General features: G+C 44.3%; 1 protein-coding gene across 1 annotated transcript in view; it reads right to left on the bottom strand.

Annotated features, from left to right (window-relative positions):
- rnf213b (ring finger protein 213b) overlaps positions 1 to 24,621 on the bottom strand; it is a 35,074-nt gene extending 10,453 nt beyond the window's left edge. Inside the window, exons 1-38 of the mRNA XM_041239774.1 lie at positions 24,430 to 24,621; positions 23,393 to 23,596; positions 22,582 to 23,046; positions 22,166 to 22,251; positions 21,875 to 22,030; positions 21,555 to 21,727; positions 20,941 to 21,212; positions 20,329 to 20,600; positions 19,379 to 19,591; positions 19,006 to 19,219; positions 18,859 to 18,914; positions 18,605 to 18,767; positions 18,324 to 18,476; positions 17,954 to 18,052; positions 17,579 to 17,701; positions 16,996 to 17,170; positions 16,578 to 16,745; positions 16,181 to 16,330; positions 15,257 to 15,873; positions 14,952 to 15,111; positions 14,469 to 14,686; positions 14,144 to 14,287; positions 13,043 to 13,195; positions 11,252 to 12,728; positions 10,381 to 10,565; positions 9,806 to 9,961; positions 5,568 to 9,425; positions 5,074 to 5,210; positions 4,639 to 4,737; positions 3,830 to 3,948; positions 3,402 to 3,527; positions 3,128 to 3,171; positions 2,818 to 2,974; positions 2,421 to 2,556; positions 1,928 to 2,116; positions 1,578 to 1,711; positions 772 to 974; positions 16 to 219 (exon numbers count right to left, since the gene is read on the bottom strand). Coding sequence (XP_041095708.1) covers positions 16 to 219; positions 772 to 974; positions 1,578 to 1,711; positions 1,928 to 2,116; positions 2,421 to 2,556; positions 2,818 to 2,974; positions 3,128 to 3,171; positions 3,402 to 3,527; positions 3,830 to 3,948; positions 4,639 to 4,737; positions 5,074 to 5,210; positions 5,568 to 9,425; positions 9,806 to 9,961; positions 10,381 to 10,565; positions 11,252 to 12,728; positions 13,043 to 13,195; positions 14,144 to 14,287; positions 14,469 to 14,686; positions 14,952 to 15,111; positions 15,257 to 15,873; positions 16,181 to 16,330; positions 16,578 to 16,745; positions 16,996 to 17,170; positions 17,579 to 17,701; positions 17,954 to 18,052; positions 18,324 to 18,476; positions 18,605 to 18,767; positions 18,859 to 18,914; positions 19,006 to 19,219; positions 19,379 to 19,591; positions 20,329 to 20,600; positions 20,941 to 21,212; positions 21,555 to 21,727; positions 21,875 to 22,030; positions 22,166 to 22,251; positions 22,582 to 23,046; positions 23,393 to 23,596; positions 24,430 to 24,585 — 11,814 coding nt within the window. The 5' untranslated portion in view covers positions 24,586 to 24,621. The remainder of the gene's footprint in view (positions 1 to 15; positions 220 to 771; positions 975 to 1,577; positions 1,712 to 1,927; positions 2,117 to 2,420; positions 2,557 to 2,817; positions 2,975 to 3,127; positions 3,172 to 3,401; positions 3,528 to 3,829; positions 3,949 to 4,638; positions 4,738 to 5,073; positions 5,211 to 5,567; positions 9,426 to 9,805; positions 9,962 to 10,380; positions 10,566 to 11,251; positions 12,729 to 13,042; positions 13,196 to 14,143; positions 14,288 to 14,468; positions 14,687 to 14,951; positions 15,112 to 15,256; positions 15,874 to 16,180; positions 16,331 to 16,577; positions 16,746 to 16,995; positions 17,171 to 17,578; positions 17,702 to 17,953; positions 18,053 to 18,323; positions 18,477 to 18,604; positions 18,768 to 18,858; positions 18,915 to 19,005; positions 19,220 to 19,378; positions 19,592 to 20,328; positions 20,601 to 20,940; positions 21,213 to 21,554; positions 21,728 to 21,874; positions 22,031 to 22,165; positions 22,252 to 22,581; positions 23,047 to 23,392; positions 23,597 to 24,429) is intronic.
- Positions 24,622 to 25,000: the final 379 nt, after the last annotated feature.

The following is a 25,000-nucleotide window of genomic DNA, read 5'->3' on the forward strand; positions in this document are numbered from 1 at the left end:
CTTTACAAAGTGTACCATTTCTTGTGCAGTAGGCTGTGTTCCCCTCAGCCACATTCCCAGCAGCTCGGGATGGAGGTGAAGAATGCGGGAGAGGTTGGTCAGCCGAGGTTTGTAGCAAGTGACCGCTGCCAGGATCCAGGCAGGAGAGAGGTCAGGGGACTCAACACTGAGGTCCTGCTGGAGCTCCAAGACAAAGGACTGGACCACCGCTGTGAACAGCTACACAGAGAGAGAGAGAGAGAGAGAGAGAGAGAGAGAGAGAGAGAGAGAGAGAGAGAGAGCAGGAAGACAACCATTCAGCATTACAAAGGTTTTATTTGTTATTCCTTCAGTAATCTAGAAAGTAGTTCTTCTGTGTGTGTTTGTAGATGGCTCTCACTCTGATAGTTGCAACCTTCTGAGAGTTTACCACACTACATGTTTTCTGGATATGTTACAGCACACCATGCCTTTCCTGTGCATGCATTGTGCTTTTCCAGGGTTAACCACTACTGTGCTTGACTATACTTGCTTTTACCATGCTTTTTTTGTGTGCTCCGAACCTGGCATTTACTGAGGTCTGTAGCAAGGTTGGGTTCAAGTGCAAGTGTATTTAAATGCAAACACATTTGCTCTTGCATTTGTATTTAACTGCAACTGAGGTGCACACACGTGTATTTGAATTTGTAAGATTTGCAAGGATCTGGATTTGCATTTGATTGCGGTTGTACTAAACCATGGTCTGTAGCAGTCTCCTTTCCTAGCCCCTATATATCCATGCTGTAAAGTCACCGTGGGAGCTCCTGGGATTGCACACACCTCCAGCTCATCCCTGGAGGAGATTTTCCAGGTCAGGAGCAGGAAATCTCTCAGATATCGCTGCTCAAACTCCTTCAGCTCCTCCCTCCCCAGCTTCCTGATGTAGCTGCCCAGCCTGCTGCTCGAGAAGCGACCCACAAACTGAAGGAGCCTCCTCTTCTCACCCTCCTCCGCGCCTGCATCGGGAGGGATTAGCAGTATTCACAAGGGGTACGCTGATACTGGTACTCGTATTCATAATTGCCTTTAAGAAGTATGTATCGTCAGGTGTTAAATACATCCATTCATTAATGTGTTGATTTCAATACAAGAAAAGCTGTCCTTCCCTCACCTTTACAACTGAGTATCAATCAATGGTGATCTACTTCCGCATCGAGTGTTTTAAAAGCCAATTGAAAGATAATTTTCCTCGCTGACATTTTTACTGTCGCACAGAGGCTGTTTACTTGTTTAAAATCAACGTGTTAATAAATGGATTTATTTCATACCTGAAGATAAATTCTTCTTAAAGGCAACTGCAAGTATGTGTGTCAGCACACCCCTAGTATTCACACAAACATGGTTTCAGGTGGAACTACAATGTTCTCAAATGCTCTCTAATACTGTATGTAGACTTTCTAATACTTGTTCAAAATTTATCAGAATCTACAGCATTTTCATGTAAAGTTTGAAGTTTGTGTGGAGTATTAGTGAAATAGAGACAAGACAATGAATTAAAAAAACAGGGGCAGAGAAAGAATGAATATTTAATGCAGATTCTCTCGCCAATCATTCCCTACCTGGCACAAACTGCGACTCCTCCCACAAGCTCTGGCTGTACAGTCTGATGAGCCAACTGAAGGGGGCAGCACTGGGCACCTCTTTTCGTCCCACAAACAGGAAGTTCTGCACAGGGATCTCCTGGTCTGCTTGGCTGAGGAGAGAAGAGGAAGGCAGTTCTCAAACAGTGTTCGTCACTCTTGATTCTGTTCTGTGAAACACCAGTGCAAACCTCTGATCTGCTAATCAATATCTATTTTGCAATACTGTATATTCAATGTATATTTTCTATACGTGTATGGGATGAATCAGTGGAGCGAGGGACAGTGCATTGACACAGAGCTGAGAATCTCATATTCAAGTCCCTTACCTCGAGGGCAGGTGGTAGGGCAGCTCCAGAATCTGGGAGTCCCTGAAGATGTCCAGCCACAGCTGTGTGAAGCCTGTGCCGAGCTGGGGGCTGTGGAACAGATCGAGGTTCCTGTCACGATCCAGAACCTCCACCATCCGGGCCAGAACCGGAGTGACCACGGCCTGCAGGCAGCGCCACAGCGTGTGTCTGCAACAGGAGAGGACCAAGAAATACAAAATTACGGCTATTGTTAATAGAACAGAGTGACTGACAGACAGGTTCCTCCATTGATCCCCAGACTCTGATACTAAGAAAAACTAATGCTAGCAAACACCTAATAAGTGACATCACAATTGATTAAGTAGATCTATACATTTGCATTACGTAGTGATTACAGCGCTTTGACTTCTTGTATGAAAGGCGTTACATAAATAAAGTATTGATTGATTGACCTCAAGTAAAAAGGAAAATGCTACTAGTATCTTGCTCCACTAGTTCCCCCCTACAGTACCTGAGAGTGCCTCCTTCCTGCAGGGCCTGTAGTTTCTTGGCCTCCTTGCACACCCACTCTCCTGGTGAGACAACACGCTCCTCCCTGTGAGCCAGCACTGCACACAGCCTCCCCATCAGGAGATGCACAAACTCCGCTGGCAGACGAGAGCAAAAGAAAGAATTTTTGAGCCCTTCTGTAACCAGTGGTATTCTGTGCTGAAACAAGCACTGATGTAGGTTACATTCTGATTGAGTAGTTGTTGATTTTGGACATGGTTCACTTTATTTTTTCTATAAAGCAGGATATGAACAAAATGTAAAACTTTTTAGCACTGAAAGAAAGAAAGAAAGAAAGAAAGAAAGAAAGAAAGAAAGAAAGAAAGAAAGAAAGAAAGAAAGAATCTGCAGTTCTCCACCTTCAGGGGTTCCCTCGTCCTCTCCCATGAACCTCAGCAGTGTCTGCACGCGCTCAGTGCCGCGAGTGGTCTTGTCTCCGGAGTCTCTCAGCAGCCCCACGGCACTCTGAATGCAGGACCTCAGCAGAGAGGTGCAGTTCAGCTTCGGACACCCTCCCTAAAACAACACACACGTGAATCAAATGTGTGGCTGCTCAGCAGGTGTCCTCTTATTTAAGGAGCCTCTCTCGTTCACTTGCAGTGAAAAAAATGCAAATCTGTCCTAGGGTTCACTGGCTGTACAAGATTTACTGTAATTAAATCAACTTACCCTTTTACATTCAACCATCTGCTGTCCTGGCACACTGTTGGCTTCTGAACAGGGAACAATACATTAATGTGAATTACTGTATAAAACTGTTTGTAACATAATTTGCAACACTTTTATCTCACTATTGCCATTTTACTTGACATGCGGAGGCTGTTGTTCTCAAGGTGGTGGCACAGTGACTGAGCTGGGATTCATACCCAGGATCTCTTGGATCCGTACCCTCCTTTCTAACTCAAGGGCACAAAGCCAGTAAGTGCTAGGGTTTGATGGTTACCCGAGTGTGGCCTCTCCATGGCCTGGGTGAATAACTGGCTGATCGAGACGTCACAGAAGGCAGAGAGGTCAGAACTCATCTCAACAGAGTCTCTCAGGTCATCAACATGGGCCGACAGCCACGCACCTACGAGCAAAGAGACAGGGGCATCTCAGCACAGTACTCTAAATACTAAATGCACACAATACTTTGAAAGAGAGAGCGATCTCCTGAAACAAATGTGTTTCCGACCAAACTGAGGCAAGGATCGCACAGGATCACAGAACACACAATCACACTGGAAAATACTACAGAATACAGTATTTTGCTTATTGACATAAACCTACAATCACTGACAGTTACATATACACGTCGGTTCATAACTGCATATACAGCCTACACACACGCACACACAAGTCCAGTTCACACTCTCTGTTCTGGACGTGTACCTCCTTGGAATCCAGCGTACCGGGACCCCCCTGTGATCCTAGGCAGCTTAGTGATGAACAACACATAGGACTGGGCTAGGCCAGGCTCCAGAGAGCTCATCTCATTCATAGCACAGTACCTAGAAGAACAAAATCCAACGATTATGCTTGTTGTTATGCTACAATCTATTTTTTTTTTAGACACTGCAAGTGAATTTTTTTTGTATATAGTGCTATAGTGCTGTGTTAATGTCTTTGGATGCTATGTTAATTTATTATTTTGTGTTGTGTTTTCACACTGGACACCAATTTCTTATTTACAGAGATTATGTAAAGCCATTTATTTTAGTGGACTGAACATTTCACGTGTTTATATATTTTATAAAAACATTTCACCTACAAATGTTTGATTTTTTCATGATGTGCTTTGCACTGCACACTGTAGCTTTAAATTGTAATGTTTGGTTTAAGAATATATTTTTAATTACAAAACACTGGTCATACTGCAGCAACTTTCAATTGTATTTCATCAGCCAATAAGTATGTTAACTGCACTTCTTGATTCTTTAGTGTGACTGTGTGCTGTGCTCTACCTTTGAATTTTAGGCATGCCTAATTATAAATGTAATCCATCTTCCCTAATGTTAATAATGCCTGTAATTTCACCATCTGAGTCAACACACCCACCCTACTTTTGCCTTAATGACAACTTTACCCCCCCTGGGCGTTGACTCGGCAGAGTCCGGTTATCCTGTTTCATACGGCAGCAGTTTGCTTTCTAACATTGACAGGCGTATTTTCAAAGTGCTTTAACTGTTCAATTCCCTTACTTTGCGGAAGCAATGAGCTCCTCACTGTGGAGGGATTCCTCTGTGTCTGTCTGAACCAGCAGCACTCGCAGGGTGCAGTCCTCTACACGCAGGAAACTCCTGCCATCAATCACAGCAGGAGAAAAAGAAAGGACAGCCACTTAGTACTTAAATCCACCTACTGTAACACAGAGTCAGAAAGGCTAACAATTGAGCCAATAAAGACAGGGATGGAAATAAGACTCCTATTGCACAGCACTGCAATTCCAGGTTCTTGATCTGCTGGATTAACCCCAGTGTATAGATAACAACCTCAGGTGTGTCTTATTAGACTCATAGTAAAGCCAGTAATGGATCAAAGTGCTATGCAAAGGGAGTCTTATTTCTATTCCAGTTTTCGCTCCCCACTCCCCACCCCGTCTCAAATTGAAGGAAGTTGGAAAGTGAGACACAAACCTGATCTTAGTGCAAAAGGAGAACTCTGTGTCGAACTGGTGCAGAGAAAGCAGGAGGAGCTTGGAGGTTTCCATACCCAAGGACTGTGCCAGTGCTCTGATATCAGACTGGGTCAGCAGACTGGAGAAGGTGGTGACCTGGTTCAGCACAGAGGAAAGAGGCACAGCATATACAGGTTAATAAATCTATGCACGCATACAGAAGCTATGGTAACATGCACACAACGGTAACAAAAAACTAAAACAACAAATTCAAAACAGATAACGTTTAGCTCTAAAACAAACATTATTCAAATGTTTTGGCACTTTATAATTCACAGCAATATGAGATTTTGTGTATTCTAAATATGACAGTAAAATATCTCTAAGTGTGTGTGCAGTCATGAAAAATAAATTCACTGCATGTGTTGCATACCTAAACACTATTACCACTCACTTTCTACACTAGTCATTGTGTTTTGTATATTCTCCAGATAGAAAATGAGATGTGGTTACCTCTATGAATCTGTAGTGCTGTGTCTCAGACCCGCTCAGGTGATGATCCATGTAGTCTCGGAGTGAGGAATGGTGCTGTTGATGGAAGTACTCTATCTGGAGCTCCTTGCTCTCCTGCACTCCCAGATCTGAGTATTTGAGCCGCAGCACTGCATCTGGAGTGGCACAGTGTAACAGGAGACTCTTGGCAAGTCCCAGGACCTCCTCTTCCTCCTGACCCTCCCAGGAATCCTCTCCATCTCTTCTGTTTCCTTCCTCCAACTGCCCTTCACCCTCTGTATTCTCCTTTGGAACATCTTCTCCCTCCTCCATGTGATCTTCGGCCTGTGTTTCACCTGGATGATCTTTACTCTCTGTGCCATCTACCTGACCTTGGTCATCTGTAACCACTAACTGTGTTTTACTCTCTGTGCCCTCCAACTGACCTCTTTCCTCTACATCCTCCATTTGAATGTCTTCCTCTTGCGTCTCCATTTCTTCCAAACGACCCTTTTCTTCTTTACCCTTATTCTCAGCCACTCTGACCTTTCTCCAACCTTGACCTACGAAGGAAGCAGCCTGCAACAGAGCACTAGCGCAGGCGTCTCCGTGGAAACCGATGAAGGCATCTGAGGGTCCAAATTTTGCATTATCGCCTTTAGCTACCTGAGCGAACTCCCGTACCCACTTTTTTAGCCTCTGCAGTGTCCTTTGCTGCTGGGGGGTGAGAACCGCACTCCTGTCCAGATGGTGCTTCTCAAGACGGTTAATAAGGGGCACTGGGAACTGGGTGTAAACTTTGTTCTGATCCTCCACAACCACCAGTCTAAAGTCTCGGTGGACTCTGCACTTGACTCGATGAGTGCCCAGACCCAAGTCCACATACTGCTGCCCGCCCAGGTACACGTAATACTGGTTTAGAGCATCGTAGAGGCTCTCATACAGATTCTGGAGATTCAGCAACACCACAGTCCGACCGGTCTCCATGCATGTCTTTACCCGGTTGACGTTGCGGCAGACCTGAGCGTATTCCTGGTCCCTGGGAAACCCAGACCCGAAAACAATCTCCGGAGCCCGGTGCGTCCCACTCCTGAAGACCCTCTGCTGCAGGATGTGCAGGGCAGCGTTGTTGGTGGTGAGGAGCAGCAGGTAGCGGCTCTCCTCCTCTTTGCTCTGGTCCAAGTTCCTCTCCACCATGCTCAGCGTTCCTGGTCGGGTCACAGCCTCAAGGGACTGAAAAAGTTCACTGAATGATTGCAGGGGGTCAAATCCATCCCTTCCTCCACTGAAATTCCGCAGGATGGCCTCTGCTAACTGGTCCTCACTCGGCTCTGCCTGGGACTCCCTGGCTGATGCAAATATCATCTTGACAAGGCCGTAGTAATCCCGCAAGCCAAAGAATTGGCCTGTTTGCTCCGCTTTACAGATTCCAAGGAAAGCCTTGGCCAGGGTTGGGAAGAGGTGTTGGATCTTCATTTGGACTACCTGGTCTGAAGAGCAGATTCCTTTGGCTGTTTTTATAAGCTCCTTCTCACTGGGGTCCCACCGTGACACAAATATACCCCTGTTCATTTTTGCAGGGTCAAGGGCCCAATTGGAGATACCTACAAAGCCGACCTTCATGTGAGGATCTGGACTGTCATTGTCGATGCATCCGTCCTCCAGCAGGGGGTGCAGCGTCTTTAGGGGCATCTGGGGTGAATCCTCGGCCAGCCCGATCTCATCAAGCACCACCACAGAGACGTACTCTTCCATGCTCTTGCCCTGTTGGAAGCGTGCACACTGTCGGAAGATGCCAATGATGCCTTCAGGGCTGGAATGAGGGCTGCACTGGAATGACACCATGTGCACCTGCTTGAGCTGCCTAAAGAGCTGGCAGTGGGATGTTTGGCCCTGCATGGCATCAGCCACCACTGTCTTGGCAAGAGATTTGGAACTACCGGGCTTCCCGACCAGGAACAGTGGGATCCTCAGTTCAATACAAACCACCATTAGAAACACATTCTCTTTCAGAGCTGTGTTTTTGGCCACAGTCTCCCGTGTCTTTATGTTCTGGAGGAATACACTCTGGCAGGTGGAGATCACTTGCTTGATGGCCTCTGCTGAGTTGAGGGGTTCTGGGAAGTATCTACAGATGAACTGCAAGTATTCCATTTTGGAAACCAGAGATGGGTAGTAGCACACCCCCACTGCCAGAGCCAAGCATTTGAAAGCCACATCCACTTCCGCGACAGAGTTGGAAAAAAACAGAACTCTGTGGTGGTAGAACCAGACCAGCACCCTCATAGACCTCTCCACGTCCCGCAGGCTTACAAAGCTGCATTCGTTTTTGCAACTGCGCATGAATTGCTGAGAGCCTGCCAACACGTTGGACACAGTATCTGCACAATTTCTGGGCAGCCTGTGCTCCATGATCTGTCTTTGAACAATCTGCTTGATGTAGGAGAGTTCAGCTGAATTGCTCAGCTGGCCAAAATCCCAAATCAATGGGACCATGCTGGGAGGTAGAGGCTGCACCCTGTAAACTAACTGTCTTAGGGGCACCGTGCCAAGCCTGTCTCCTGTCTCCTCTGCCTTCACTCTGTACCCCAGTCCCGCCAGCTCCAGCTGTCTAATCATCTCAGGTGAATGCTTCCGATAAGGATTGCAGGCGGCTATGATCTTCAATCCTGTGTTTGCCTTCAGAGGCTGGCCTCGCACTGTCCTGTCGCACAAGACCTCCTTAATGGCAAAGATGGATTCTGTGGTGTTGGCTTCATCAAAGAACAGAATAGTGTCCAGACGGTGGCGCCTCCTGTTGTTCTTGGCCAGTTCCTCAGCCTCCTTCACCTTCTTGTATATCATCTCCGCAGTGGTTCCCCCGTGGACCTTGACCAGCATCATGTTTTTGGCTTCCTTACTGCCCCTCTGTAGGTCACAGAGAAACCGGACCAGTCTGGTCTTCCCGCTACCTGTCTCTCCCATGATGATTACTGGAATCTCGCAACGGAATCGCATGTGGATGGCCAGCATCTTCATCACATTGTCTGCGGTTAATTCATAACTGCTGTCTGGATCAAATGTCCCACCGAAGCCTCCACCCATGTCCTGATCTCCACAATCCCCCAGTACCCTAGAGAGCTTTTGGATCTTCTTCTCTCTTGGTAAGGAGTCAAAGTCTTCATTGAAATTGATTCCCTGTCTCTCGAGCCCCTTGAGGAGTTGTACTGGCATTACACCCCCCATTAGGACCTTCCCACTGTGGGGGTCCACAGCGTCACAGGTCCCAGAGTGATTCATCTTTAGGTGGAAGCCCAGGAAGGACATGGAGAGATGGTCTGCATTAAAAAAGATGTAAGGGTGTGGCTCACTCTCCCATCGCTTTCGAACGGTCAGATGGATCAATCCGTCATCCTCCTTTTCGCTCAAACTGGAGCTCTGATCCGAGATGTCCATGGAAGGTGTGGCAAAATCCCGAGCCATCACAATCATGAATCCTACGATGAAGTTCTTAAATCCCAAAAGGTGCTGCCCTATGAAGCTTGTGTCACAAAACATGGAACCTTCACAGTCTTTCAATTGGAGGTTGAGGAACCAGGTGAAGTTGCGCAGCTCAGCCCAAGAGGGATCTTTGATTCCGCAGTATGTCAGAAGATAAAAGAGGCACTCTGCAGGGTTCCCTTCCTTTGACCCTTCCTGATATCTAAACATATCTATGCTTTCTTTCTGGTTGTATCTCTTCAGGTACTGATAGGGCCTTTGCACGCCTTCACTAGCAAACTCTTTGCTGTCCATCAGTGGGTGCAGAATGTTCGCGTGAGCCCCTTTTCTCTCCAGCTCCAACTGTCTGACCTCCTCAGGTGGCCTGCAGTGGATCGTAGGAAGGATGTTCAGCAGCCCCTGTTTTGGCCAAGACAAAAGAAAGTAGAAATTGTAAACAAAATGTTGCATTCAAGAAAATTAAAATGTCAGTATATCACTTTGTGTCTAGTCTAGGGACCATTGGGTAATAGTTACACATAAATAAATAATGACATGCACAGGGATTGGTTGGAGGGTTAATTGGTTCAATTTAGCACATGGCTTTAACTGGTCAAAACTTTTCCCACCTCTGGTTTTTAAGGTCATACTCTGCCCACCTCTGGTTTATGGTATGAATATAACCCCTATCTTTCTTTAAAAGCAATGCAACTATAATGTACTTTTTTGTGCCACTGCTTGTTAAAAAGAACAGTTCTTTTGGGAAGAGTTCTTTTGAGATAACCACACACCCTCTTTACCTGCTCTTGCTGAGTCCAGTTCTGCCCTGCTCGGGGACTCAACAGCTCCATCACTAACAGCTGGGCTGGGTTGCGTCGCCACAGCTTCCCCTCGCTGTTCACCAGGCAACCCAGAACCAGCAGCCTGAACAGGAACTCCTCCAGGCCTGTTCGGACCTTCAGAACACAACGGACATATTATTTCAATTTGATAACTACTCACTTTAATGCTCTTTGTACGGAGCACAGTTAATGACGCTGACACATTTGAATACAGTCCACTACATGTATTCAATATCTTATTATAAAAGAGGGCTCTATTCCATAGATATAAAAAGCTGCTGACCAAAATGTTAAAGCTTAACAGGAATCGTAGGTTATCTTTAATTCGTTATTTAGCACCATTAAACAGCATTACTCAGTTTAGACATGTTAAACGCTTTAGCTGAAACAGCTGTGTTTTTAAAACTAAAGTTTGTTATTTTACTGAATGTTTTGGTGCCTCCATATCAGTGATTTTATGTGAGATGTTCAGATTCAGCTTTAATTTGTCACACATGCTAATAACATGTTGAATCTGTAACAGTGCTACGTACAGCGGCTGCATCGATGTGCAGGATGACAGGGTATCGCTGCTCCAGCCCAACCAGGCTCTCGGACAGTCTCTGCAGGAAGGAGTCCTCCTCGATTCGGGGGTCTGTCAGCCGGATACGTACCAGACGCCCCTGGTGGGTAAACTGCTGGAGCTTTTCAAACAGCCTGTCAACATACAGTGACTTTCCTGTAAAATAAGAGAGGGATTCTGTATCAGTTACTAAGACAGGAGATATAGATCCTGGCTGATAGAATGAACTCAATTACAAAAAAAAAATCAAACATCTGCCATATCTGTCAATAGCGTATAAGGCTAAATGTAGGACTGACAACAGGAGTTTCCAAAGCTGACCCTTCCACTCCTCATCTTTGTTCCAACCCTGTTCTAAACGGTTTAACTGGACCAAATTAAACCACCACCCAGGCCCTGAAGTAGTTAATCACATCATTTTGTTAAACCTGGAGTGGAATAGCCCTCCAGGACCGTGATTGAACTCCTCTGGCCTACACAGTGTTTACAATATTCTAGTCCATTCCTCAATGAACAATGCCTGTGTTTCCTTTTTTCCTTGCAATTGTCATTCATGCAGTCTTGGATACAGGAGCACTTGTCAACTGAGCTCCTACTATTAAGCTCTGTCAAATTAGCTGTCATTTATATCCTGAAACTCACTTGTAAAAAAGGGAGATAGAGGTTTCATATAAATTACAGAAAAAATTACCAGGATGCTATTTAAATAATGAATATGTAGGTGCTCAAACCTAGCCCCTGTAGATAGATACATAGACAGACATACATAAGCAGTGCACATAGCTAGACAAACACAGAAACTTACAGATAGGTGGACAGGTATTAATTGAGGTATTTCTTACCTACAGCTGGTCGAGTGGATGACAGTACCCAAACTGACTGGCAGCCTGGAAAGACATTGGTATGATCGAGATGGGACTGGGGTGGGACAGTGAAGTGTCGCTGGAGATAGGTTCTGGCTTTCTCTGTTGAAACGGCGAGCCCAGCCTGCACCTTGTAGTTACTGAAGAATGAGGGGACATATCTGTGCTGGAGCTTCAGGGAGCTGATGATAACCAAGCGGTAATGGGGCTCCGTGCTCTTCTCCAGATCCTCAAACTTCTCCCCTAGCATGACGCCTACATCGTAGGGGAGGAGACCGGGACTGATCAGCGTGAAGATTTTCCCTCTGCCACCCCTCCCAGACAACCCAAGCGCCCTCCTCAGAAAGATCTCAACCTGCTCCCCGGTTGTACCTTCACCACACAGAAGGGCCTCATCACAGGAAGGCAGGGGCTGATCGGGGCTTTCCATGTAGAGTCTGAGAGCTGTGCTCAGAACATCAACCCCCGGACAGAGGACAAGGTTAGGAATGCCTTCCTTCAGGACTGGAGGTAGTGTCCTGTTTACCTCTTTCCTGTTGATCTCTGAAAGACACTGGAGGAATCTAGAGAGGGAGATGATGTCCAAATGCCCATCCAGGTAGGTGGTCATATCCTCTCTAAAGAGTCTCCACAGATCTGCCATGTCCACAGAGTGCCCTTCGGTATCAGGGTCTTGGTCAAGGGACATTTCCAGGGAAGAATCTCTGGCAACTCCTGGTTTTCCATGTTCCTCCTCATCTGTGTCCAAAAGGAGCTCTGGTGAAATCAATCCCTTGTTCTTTTCTTCAATATCTTCAACAAGGGCATCTGAGTTTTCCATGGAAATTAGGTCCCTTGAATCCTCGCTTTCTTCATTACTGTTCTCTCCTTCTCCCTCTGATTCTATGTTGTAAGCTAGTGTAATTCTTGGAGATCTTTCTCTATGTTCTTCATCTGCATCTTGAAGCTCAAAGTCACTGCTATCTTTGTCAGTGCTCTTAAGCTGTATTGATTCTTCATCCGAGTCCACCCCTGCGGTGAGCAGTTCTCTTGAAGGAACTTTAGTCCAAGTCTCATAAACTTCCCTCAAGGTGCACCCAGGCTTCACGAAGGACAGCATGGCTAAAACCTGCTGGGGTAGTCCTACAGAGGGGCGGTCCCGCAGCTGGCTGCACAGGTACACAATCTGCTCAGCAGTATAGTAGTTCAGGGGGTAGAACTTAGAGCGGGCCTCGTTAACAAAGCAGCACCAATCGTTATGGCAGAACTCCATTGACCTACACAGAGCCTGCAGCTGCTCAGTGACCTCCCCAGAGAACCTTACTGCACCCACGCTCTGCAAGTTGAAGTTCGCTGTGATGCAGGGTGTGCTGTTAGGACTGCAGTGAATGAAGGCCTCCCACTTGTGGAAGAACATGTTACCAGACACATGCAGGTCGAGTAGGGTCCGACCCAGCCTCTGAACGCCATCAAAGACCTGGAAATGCATCAAAACAGAGACAGCATTCAAGATATACACATTAACTGTTACATTTTATTTAGATTGGTCACACTTATTATTATACAAACTTAAAGGCATTGTTGGCTAGTGGTTAGAGATGTGGAACTCAGAGACAGTGTGGCCACTTGGCTATAATAGATGGGCTGGGAGGGAAGAAGTGTAGCCTAATGGATAAAGCAGTGTGGCAGGATTGATTTCAGAAACCACAAAATCATGTTTTTGTCCACATTCAATTGTTGGTTTAAATAATTTTAGAATCAATTAATCAATCAATCAATCAATCATAATACCTGCATGAACCTGTTGACCTGCTCCTTTCCGTGCTCTCCCTTCGAGGACATCAGCATGAGTTTGTTCTGGAGTTCCAGCAGTTCCTCTAATCCGTGCTTTTTCTCGACTCCCCCATTCCTCACAGTCAACCGCAACAGGCTCTGCAGGGTCCGCTGCAACCAAGCATAGACTGATAGCCATACAATAACTGAGAACACCTGAGGTCTCTATTACTGATAGTCTGGTTGTGTACCTAAGCATGTCTACCCAGCCAAATCCCAAATCAAATCCAATACCATTACTAAAATGAGGGAGCTGGGATTAGATTTGACTTGAATGTTACCCAGGTAGGGAGATTTGTAGCTACCACCTTGGTAAATGACAACCTGATACATTATTCTGTTTGACTGGTGTTTTGAACTGTTATAACATAAAATACTGACCAGCATTTTCTGTGGTGCTATTCTGGCATCATTTGCCTGTGTACTTTGTTTGAACTAGGATGAATTAGGATGTGGTCAAGACAAGAATTTTCAGTACCATTTTATAATGTAAAAATAAGTCTATGACAGCAGAATCCCACGTACGATCATGTTTAAAATGCAAGCTGATATCAGAAAATGTACTTCTTAACTTTTGAACTCTGCTAGTTCAAATTCTCGGAAAGTATTAGTTGTGGCCAAAAACTCAAGTCAGGTAAGTTTCGATGATAACACAATTGCTTTCCTATTGTGACAATTAAGTTGTAAACAAGTTGGGTATAAGTAAAGCAGAGTTCGAGTCTGATGTTAGATCAGAAGAAGAGAACACTGCTGCACTCTGCATCTCTGGAACTGGTAGATATGCATCTTGATGACCTTGTCTGTATACTTACTGTTAATCTAAGTTTAATAAAGTATTAGTATTGAACTTAATTACTCTTGCTGTATTCAGCAAATACTTTGAGACACCCAGCCTTGTCTTGATTCTAATGAACACAAAGCAATGAGTCCTACACACTACTCAAACAACCAATATATTCTTGCATGCTTTATAGGAAAATTGTAACAGATAAGCAAGATCCACATCCAAACCGAACTGAATTTCTGATCCTGTGCACATATCTTGTATTCATTTCATACCTTTCCTTGTTGAAAGTGAGTCCCCCCAACTCTGTACAATCCCTGGGAATTGATAGCCGCTGCCAGGGATAAGGAGGACTGCTCAACAGAGCCGTGAGTATTTCTGAGACCCTTCAACCAATCTAGGCAGCGATTTGAGTCCCTCTGTGGAAACACAACACAGGGAGATCAACCACTGATTGAACCTGATCACAGCAATTCATTTCAGCAAGGAAACAGTAATCAAACAGGACCAGGTCAGTGGATTTTTTCACCACTGCACTTTAATCAGAAGCACTAAACCATCGGCGATGTCAATAAAAACATTCTCATCAATGAGGTGTACCAGTTTCTCAGGAAGTTTGGGATCTCTGTCCTGCGCCTTCCAGACTTCCTGCGAGTGTTTCATGAGGACCTGAAAGTCAGCCTCAGGGAGTAGGCTGTACAGCAAGGGGGAGTACCCCATTACAGCATCATGGAAACAGGCCACGCTGTCAATCTCAGTGTCATTCTCCCCCGCGGAGATAGAGGCCAGATCCACAAACACCTTCACATCGCTCATATCTGTAAAGAGAGACACTAGGATAGTGAGCAGGTCACTTAACCTGCAGGTGATTCTCTGAGCTAGTGATTAGGGACTGGTAGGCAGTGTAGCCTTGTGCTTAAAGCTGTGAGACTGGGAAACAAAGTAACTCACTGGTTAGATCTAAGGGGCTGGAAAAGAAAGCTATGTGACCTAGTAGAAAGAGCCAAGGGAAAGGGAGGCAGTGTGCCTTGTGGAATATGGTACAGAAAAAGAAGAGCTGTCTTCCTCTGCAGCTACACTTACTCTTGAGGTTGTCCTTGACCCAGCACACTATTTCCTGACACCCCAGGTACTCCTCCAGGCAGGCAGTCTTCTCTGCAGTGACCCCTGCCAGCAGATCATTGGCTGCAACGAGCTTCTTACTGAGGGAGGTCAGAGGGCTCTGCTTAAACTTGTCTTCCCTCTGAAACACAGATAAACCCATCAACAGAGAATCGCAACCGTACTACATAAATACATTGACAACGTTTGCCAAAAGCTGTACTTCTGTCAGACAGATCGGAAATGTTCACAGACAAGCAAATAAACAATATCCGAGTTGTTCTTACCAGCTCTGTTAATTGCTGTATTTCTACGAAATTTCCCTTCAGCTGCAGTTTCCGGGCGATCCTCAGCATGGTGCTGGCGGAGTCTATGGCGTGGTGGAGTTTGCAATACTGCTGGATCTGATCCTGCCTTTCCCTGGCCCAGCCCTGTCTGTAAGACTCCTTCTCCAGCACTACTGTCATAACTTCCAGCTCCCTCCCCATCATCTCCACCCCATCCTCCCGGCCCCCGAGGATTCCCAGAACCTCATCGACCGCCTGGAACTTCACAGAGCCGTCTGCAATCCTCCTGCTGAGATCCCGATACTCATCCAGACAGGGTCTCCAGATCCCAAGGAGGACATCTCTCAGGTTTATCACCTGGGGTCTGGTCTTCAGGGTAGCCAAATGATTAGCCCTTTTCATCCAGCCATTCAGCAGCAGGGTGCTCTGCTGAAGACGGTGCATCTCCTGGGCCATCCCCCTCACTTCCCAGCTCACATGGTAACACAGCACAGCCGGAGGCTCACCACTGGGCTCCTGGGCAGAGCTGCTCCAGGGCTGCACCTCTACCAGCTCGCTCAGCCTCTTAGACAGGTGCTCAGCCCTGTGCTGCTGCTCCAGTAAAGACAGCTCAGTCACTGCAGGAAAAGAGGAGCACGACAGGGGAGAACTGACAGCTTCAGTAACACACTTGAAATAACCTGCTTATTTGATATTAGAGCTCAGGTTTAACATTATTCTGTTTTTTTTTTTTTGTTTTTTTTAATGTCACAGCATCATCTAAGATCCTTCAGCTATTACTTGAAGATTTTTCAAATTTTCTGATAATGAAATTAACTCTGCCTAAGGGGATAACTCCACATTACCAATATATAAGTTAGTTAGGTACTGTATAATAGGTCATATTTGTTTTTGCAATACGTGTTGAGCAGATGAATACCTCACCTGTGACTGACTCAGCGATCTTTTTAATCATCTTTATTAGTGTGCCGATGTGCTCTTTCTCCTGTTTAAAGGACTTCAGCTCAAACTCTCTCTGGAGCAGCATCTTCTTAACATCAGCCTGGAAACAGTCAGCTTTGGATTGCTTTTGCTCTGTGAAAGATCACGGTTCAGCGTTAGCTCTCAGCATACTTAAACTCCTCGCATTCCCTCCTGAGTAAACCCCACAGAAGGTGTGATCTTCTACATATTTGTTAAGAATTTGTGAATGCTGTTACTGTGTTGTTACACTCCAAATGAGTCACACAAACAATCAGTTTCAATTCTATTAAGCGTTAATAAAGTCCTAGCATATTCTCCTTGTTGTAAATTCCCTATGGGGAGTCTTATCAGGACTCACGTTGTCGATACAGCTTGATGAACTTGTCTCTGTGCTGGAGGGTGAGGTTGAGGTGTGTCAGCAAGATGGTTCCCTGGAGGAGCCCCTCTGCCAGCGATGCCAGCACAGTCTCCCCCTCTGTCAGAGCCTCTCTCGCCTTGCCCGAGACCTTCACACTCTGCAGGCCTTCTGAGGACAGAGATTGGAATGTGAACAGAGGGACTGTATTCATAGAAAAAGATGGGGAATCAAAAGGAAATCCAGACAGGTGCTCTTCAGCAGCATGGTTCTTTACTAAGATGTACTGTGGAACTGTAGCAAAGTGGTAGCATTCCCATTCAGTATTTCACCTCACATATAGTACCATGGTACTGTATCACTGTGTAGTGATGCTGTACAAGCCACACACACACACACACACACACAGATAGCCACATACTTTGAGACAGCAGGTAGTTCAGGGCAGTGTGGGGTCTTAGCAGCCAGCCCACCAAGTCATTCCCATCCCTCATAGCCCTCTGTCTGGACTCCAGGATTATAGCAGACAGGATCGGAGATGGGACGCTCCCAGAGCAGGGAGAGATCTTCTCCAGTAACTTCCCTTCCTTCTTAGTCTTAACACAAGCAACAAACAGGTTCATTTTTTATGTACAGCTCCAAGCTAGAAGTAGCAGAATCATTCAGAAAACTTTACAGAGGTATATGAAATGTTTGTGTGAAAGGCTTCTAGTCGAAATGTTTGTCTTGCAATTTATTAAGTTTATATTATGTTAGTATTTCTAAATGTAACACTATAGAGTTTTTACAGTTATGGATGATTACAGTGCATAAAGACTACCTTCAGTATACCACCTTTAAGAATTCCTATTAATTACAAGACAAGATGTTTTACAACAGATAACGAAAAAGTCGTGGTGGAGATTTTGTTTTTCTGCATACACAACATATGCACGCAGCTAAATATTCTGACAATACACCTTTTAATACCCATATGCACAATACAGTAGATAATTTTGACTCACTTCGCAGATGTCGGTGATGGCTTGCTGCTGAAGCTCCTCGAAGCAGCTGTGCACAGCCTGGCTGGCCTTGGCTAGATCAGGCTGATTCATGCAGAAAATGTGTATCTGATTCAAAGGGGTTTCCTGTGGAAATATTGAAACATTCTCAGACCTTATCTGCTATGTCTTTTAAAAATACTTCTCCTATTACTACTACTACTACTACTAATAATAATAATAATAATAATAATAATAATAATAATAATAATAATAATAATAATAATAATAATAATACATTTTACTAATAGTTTTTAAATGAGTTCTTAAAAAGTGCGCTGCCGGTTTACAAGGTAATACTGCTGAATGGATATTTCTCTGAAGAAGTCCCATGAGTACCTGGGCAAATCTTTTCGACAGGTCCCTCTCCACACTGGACCTCCACTTGGCAGTGAGGCCCTCCACAGCACACTTTACACCCAGCAAGCCGTCCCACAGCTGAAACCACAAACGCATAAGCTTGCATTCAGATTATATCATAACACCATAAAGAGACAAAGCATTGGGAAACAAATAATATAATAATTAAGTGACAATCTGCAGTCTGCCTTTTCACATTGCAAACACAAATCAAAACATGGCGTGTGTCAGTGTTTATTGTTGCTGTGTCCTGGTAAATATGTGTGTGTGTGTGTGTGTGTGTGTGTGTGTGTGTATATATATATATATATAAGTGAAAAAAAGAGACAAAGCAGAAATAATTTAGCACCTCCAGTTCCTTGTTGTAAGTGAATCTCACGTCTGGCTCTGTTACCAGCAGAGGGAGCTGCAGAAGATTGTCTCTCCACTGCCGAAAGTGATTCTGCATTTCTTCCAGGGTTTCAAACAGTTTGCTTTTCTTCTCTGTGCCTGCTGGAGGTTCCTAGTGAGAGGTTAAAAGTATACATTTTTATTGAAATGTCAGAAATAGAAGTGGTAAACAAGGATATAATCATTTAAAACTTAAAAGGGCTCAAACTGCGAAAAGCAGCTCAGAAAATCCCACACTACCTTCCCAATGGAGAAGTGCAGTGCCTCAGCAGACTTCAAAACAAGCTGGAAGGATGTCAGAGGCCCCTTATAGAGCTGGACCAGTCTGGCCATACTGCAGACCGACTTGTGGATACTGATGCACTGGCTGAAAAGTGAATTCAGAATACCAGACGACATTAACCTGCAAGGGAAAGGCACCGTCAGTGCTGAAACACAGGCAACAAACTGATTCCTCCAACTAATTCACCATATACAGCACATGCTGGTCATACCGTTCTTTATCTTCCTCAATTCTGACAGTGATGAAACTGATGTTTTCATTGATTGCCTGTTGGATAAAACAAGATTTTAAAACTATACTGACATCAGAAATTAAACTTTGCCTATATAAAATTCTCTATTTATTGGCGTCTTCTCACTTGAAGGTCTTTCTCTACTTGATTACTGTTCCCTCTGCCTTGGTATTCCTTCAGTCTGTACAGCACACTCTGGACAATGTGCTCTAGAACAGTACCCATCTGCTTGGAATATATGGGAATGTCCTCTGTGGGGACCAGGGCGAGCCAGCTGTGCACCAGCAGGGGGTCTGAATCCGTCAAGGTTTTGTGATGATCCATCAGTTCAAGCAGCATTCTAAAATTAAAGAGAAACTATATTACTTATTTAACAGAAAGATGAGACAGGGACCCCAGAAGTGTATACATTCCCAAAGATTAGCAGATTACAATAGACATGTGACTTAACAGCATATATTCCAAATGCAACAGCTCAAATTGTGTAAAATAAAAGTACCTTCTTTTATTTGAAAGTGTTCTTATTTTTTCTCTGAATTGCAAGTGCTGAACCCCCTTCAGTGCCGCCCAGCTTCTCTCTGGGGTTGTCTTGCCTGAGTCCGTTGTGCCACTCCCCTCGCTGGACTTGCTGAGCTGGTGCAGGAGGGGAATCACCATTGCCAGCTCCACCACGCCATTCTGGGCACAGCAGTTAATCAATCCAATCACTGTGCTGAACATAACAGCAACCAAGAGCAGATATGAGAATCACAATGTTCTGTGTATCAAATTCATGAAATGATCTTGTTTGGTACTCAGGGGCGTGGGAACTAGGGGTGCGGCAGCCCTGTCTTGAAGTACAGGGGTGCTGTGCACCTGTTGGCTCAATGAAATCCTACAGGTTTCGCGAATCTCATGTACTGTGTGTGCAAAGCGCTGCGTCTTTTTACATTGTTTTGGAACACAATCAATAATAGACCAAGCAATGCTGACTGACACAACAGGGGCGGGATATTTTACAAATTTTACAAATCACACGGTTGCAATCTCGTGTGAGTCAATTAGTCGTTGGAACGCACTAGAAGCTCGGCTGAAGGCTTATTGTAAATGACCAGAAAAAGAAAACCTGATTTGTTTTGCAAATTCTTCAGCGGCACCACCTGCTAAAATCAGCTTCTCACAAACAAGTGATGATGCTGTCTTTATTTAATTAACATGTTTAACATAACAGCAACTGAATGCATGGCTCCCATCATATACACGGGTGACAGTTTTGTTCAATGGCTTTCAGCACCCCCACTATAAAAACTGTTCCAGTGCAACTGCTGGTACTTTAAGACAAAATGGGATTATTTACGAGACGCTACAATGACATCCATCTTAATTACTGGTCTCACACCAATGAGCTAAACTTCTGAAGCTAAAAAGGAAAAGTACTGTTTGAAAGTTAGGAGTCAGTGGATTACTTACAACCTAACACCATCAAAGAGGCTCTTCACTTCCTCCAGGTTCTTGTTGAGCTCCTCAGAAGGGCTGGTGGGCAGTTGCATCAGCCGACACAACAGAACCCAATCTTTTAGTTTCAGCTGAAGCTTATAGTAGTTCACAACCTGACAAGCCAACAGTCCTGCTGCTAGGGGGTTCCTCCCCACAGCGGGGCTCCCACGGTTGCGCTTTGAAGAGCCAGTGCGAGTGTAGGGCTCCAAGAACAGGAAAACCTGCTCTAGAATCAACGCAGACACCTGTCAAAGCGGGGAGGGAGAAGAAGCAGTAACACATGAATTTGACCAAGGAAAAACATCAATGCATAGTTAAGATGTTGCTAGAATTATTTCGTACAATGGATCTGTCGAGTGTTTACTGTACAGCAAAGGTCTGGGAATTCCCGTGTGATTACAGGAATGTCAGTTGAGAATCTAACAGACACCCTTACAAGCACCTGATGAAAATGACTTGATGGAAATACAGTATATACTGGTATTTGTATATTGGAACGGTTTGTTGGTATAAAGTTATCTTTTCTAAAGTAGTACAGTTTCATCTAGTTTTCTTTCTCAGACACGCATACATAACAATACTCACATCTGTTGCTCCAAAATGCACTGGCTTCATTTCTGGATAATACACGGGCAAATTAAAAGAGATACAGAAATAAGATAGGTGATGGAAGAACTGATTCTTGTTGGCTGTGGTTAGTGGATCCAGTTTTTGAAAGACCTGGCCCAGCAGGGCCTTGCCAGCAGCTTGCCTCGCTGTCCAGATCTCTTTCTCTTTTGAAGAAAAGATGCCGGAAAACCATTCCCGAAGGGTCCAGGATTCCTGACAATGTACGTGACCCTCATACCGGTGCAGTTCTGGGATGGGAAATTAGACTAGATTTTTCACTGTGCAACAAGTGATGTGAACAATCCCTTAAAAATCTCTCCCCATTTAAGTTTTTATTGGATTATGAATGGATTATGATTATGGACAATGAAATTTGGTGTACAGTCCTCCCTTCTTATAGAGTCAGCTACAGGAGCTAAGGTGAGGGTGGCAGTTTAACGAGGATCATTAAAGAAAGGGGAACATTGCAACGTAACAATTAAAATATTACATTTTACAGTGCAACAATGGCAACTATGCGCGCTACACAGTAACATCTTTACATCATAATCACATTTTTAACAACTGTCATTGAAAGAAGAAAGTCTTACCATTTATTCGAGGGTCAGAAGGTATTTTAGTTATTCTTGTGGAAATCTCTGGAATTAGATTGGCTCTCTTTTGTACTGCATACCTATAATGAATGTCTATCCCTCTGAATTCACTAACATCAATAGAGATCTGTCCTTCAATGAGACAGTCTGATTTTTGTTGACTCAGAACCCTAAAAACACAGAGAATTTTGGATCATGGAAATATTAAATTAAATAGAAACTCTTAAAACAATTTTTTTTGTATCCGTGTAGGGAACAATACAGTGGCAAAGATAGCGCTGGGAGGTAAAGTAACGGTGTTCTGCAGTGACTCTTACCTGCAGACATTTATCTGAAGAGGAATCTCTTTGTCTAGAAACAGCAACAACAGTCTCTCCTGTCCTTTCTTAAACACAAACCCTTTATCAAGGACAAGATAAACATAAATGCTGAACACTGGCTTTTCACTTTGAGTTCTTGCCGGGGACGCTGCCCTGCAGAAGAGAAGATGGAACACCGTTGTTTGTAAATGCTTTTACTTGCAAAACTTTTTACAACTGTTTAACAGGCGGGTTAGCAGAAGAGAAAGGAAAAGAAAAAGAAAGACGAAGCCACGGTCTCAGACTCACGTTTGTTCTGCTGTTGTCTTTGCTTTTTCCCCCTTGTTTAAATTTCCGTCATCTTGGTTTTCCACAGCGCAGTCTTTCTTTAAATCCTGTGAAGAGTTTGGTGTGGGTCAGTTGCAATAAATGGATATAAGTGCAGTGTGCACATTATTACAATACTAGTACTCTTTAATTGCAGTTTCAGTGACGCTGTAATGATGCTACAGTGCAATGCAACTACCCTCTGCAACTTGTACTGCCTGCCCAATAATAACAGTAACAGATCTTTTAGATATGGCATGTGCTCGTACTTCCACTATCCCTAACGGAGGATAATAAGTATCTTTTCATGCTAGGAAATGAGATGATTTGCTTGCGAGCCACAGTTGCACTAGTCAGCTCTTGACCTTTTGCTTTGTATTAGGATTTAGGTGGCTTACCAGAACTTCTCCTGCGTTAGGTTCTTCCATGTTTTGCTGCTTGGCCCCGCTCTGCTGTGTTGGATCGGATGCTTGTGCCTGACTCGGTTCTTGTTTTTTCTCAGGGTCTGGTTGCTCCTTCTCTTCTTGACCTTGCTTTTCCACTGATGGTTCTGTCTGGTTCCCTTGCTGCGTTTGCTGGCTCCCTCCCTGCTCTGGTGTGCTTTCGGTCTGTGTTTCCGTAGACTGTGTTTGGTTGCTGTCAGTCTGCGTTTCTTGGTGCTTAGACTGCTTGTTCCCATCCTGTTCTTGCACAGCCTCGGTCTGTGTTGCCTTGTTCTTCCCGACCTGTGCTTGGCCGCTCCCTGCTTGTCTCTGGCCCGTTCCCTCCTCGCTCTGATTTTTCAGACCCTTGTTTTCTGCAGCAGCTTGACAATCCATTTTCTGTTTCTTATTTCTTTTATTGCCCTTTTTCGTTCCTTGTGGCTGCAGATTGATAGTAAGAAAAAACATTTCACAAATGATTCAACGCCTTCTTAACTAGAACTTAAAACTAGTCCTCTGTTCGGTAGATATATAAACCTATACCTTGTCTCCAAGAACTCAGAACTACACATTACAAAGATACCAGGAAATACATTTACCTACAAACAAGTGGGAACCTCAGACAATAAAAAACACTACAATACTGTCACACTGTCTTTGTTTATAGCTTACAACAGTATGCACTCCATTATCTGAAACTATAGTGTTTTTCAGAGAGGTACCTAAAAAATGAATATGAAGCATCCACCATTCTGAATTATCCATTTCCACCTTACTCCTCACTCACCTGCTCCTCCTCTATAATGGGGCAGTCTGTCTCAGGTCCAGACTCTCTTCCTGGAGCCAGGTCTTGCTGCACAGTGTCCCCAACTGGAGTGGCTGTCTCCCTCACCGCTGCTCCTCCCTCCGGAGGCAGCTCACCAATCTCGGGGTTCCCCGCCTGGTCCAGGGTACCCGGGGCCCCTTTATTCCTCTTTCTTTTTCTTTTCTTCTGTATGATATAGAGAAACATGTCTGTGATGCTGAGATGCTTGGTTAATAGATATTTCTACAGAGCATACATTATACATTACATTAGTCCCGATACTGGCGCAGACCCATCTGGTTTATTACTTTGCCATCATTCTCCTAAGCCCATCACAACTGCAGTAATCAGCCAAGGCTGTGAAACACACTTTTAATAAAGTTTTTTTTTTTTTTTTTTTTTTTTTTTCTGGCCACTTTTGATAAAAAAATAAAACAACAAAATCTAAAGTTTTGAAATCTTCTTGAGAACAAAACAAAATTGCTTTTAAATTCTGGCTATTACAAACAGTTGCTTTAACGTTTGCCAGAAAGTAAGTTGCCGCAAATAGACTTCACGCTTCATGGCTTTAACATTCCAGCTCATATTTAGGGCGTCTGATTTTCGGGTTTTACCCGATATAACCCGATTGTTTGTCAACACTCTGTGCTTAAGCCTTTGTTTATTTCTTTCTAAATAAAACCCGATTTATACCCAAATATTTATTATTTTTTGATTATCTATAAAAAAAATAAATAAAAAAAAATCCACCTGATTTCACCCAATTTTTTCATGAAATAATTCCACCAGAACTTGGAAAAATAATTTCACCAGAAAATCAAACGCCCCATTCATAATGCACAAATGAAAAGTAATCAGATGAAAAAAGATGCTTTTTCGACCTTTCTTTCCAGTACCGATCAGTTGTCCTAAACCATATGGCAGGTAAGCGATGTGATTGATGAATCAAAGAAATGCCTGCATCGATAGCTTCAGAAGCATGCATGATTCGCATTGTTTTATGACGGTGTTGTAGCTACCTTTCTTTTCTGATTGACAGGCAGCCCAATCGATGCAGTAGGCTCACTCACGCTCACAGTCCCCTGCGTCTCGCACACCCGGTGTCCTGTTGCTGCACCGCGGGCTTCCATGCCAGCAGGGGGCACTGCACGACCTTCTCCGGCAGATTCTTCCATTAAAGCATTAAAACAGACCCGTCTGCCTAGGGAGTAAGCATTGCATACACTTTGAAACACTTTGCTTATTGAAGCAAGGTGGCGCACTAAAACAGGTGCTAAGTGAATTAACTCAATTTTTCTCCATGGCACCATAAAATTGATTTCAGTATATTGGCTTCACTTTCATTCTGGTTTCCTGAGATTGAATGTTGGTGCACAAAGCAAACAGTAGGAGGTGACATCGGCCACCTAGTATAATCATATTGGGATTAACTAATATTTTATAAACAGGAGAAACAAGGTTGATGTTTACTAGTGTGATTTTAACTGGCACTAAGGCAGCTGGTTCTGCTGCTGCCAGTAGCTGCACAAAACACATTCTTAATATAACTACACATTTTACTTTCTCTAAATTTAAAGTCAATAAAATATA

This window comes from Polyodon spathula, chromosome 57 (assembly GCF_017654505.1).
Source record: "Polyodon spathula isolate WHYD16114869_AA chromosome 57, ASM1765450v1, whole genome shotgun sequence".
Lineage (NCBI taxonomy): Eukaryota > Metazoa > Chordata > Actinopteri > Acipenseriformes > Polyodontidae > Polyodon > Polyodon spathula.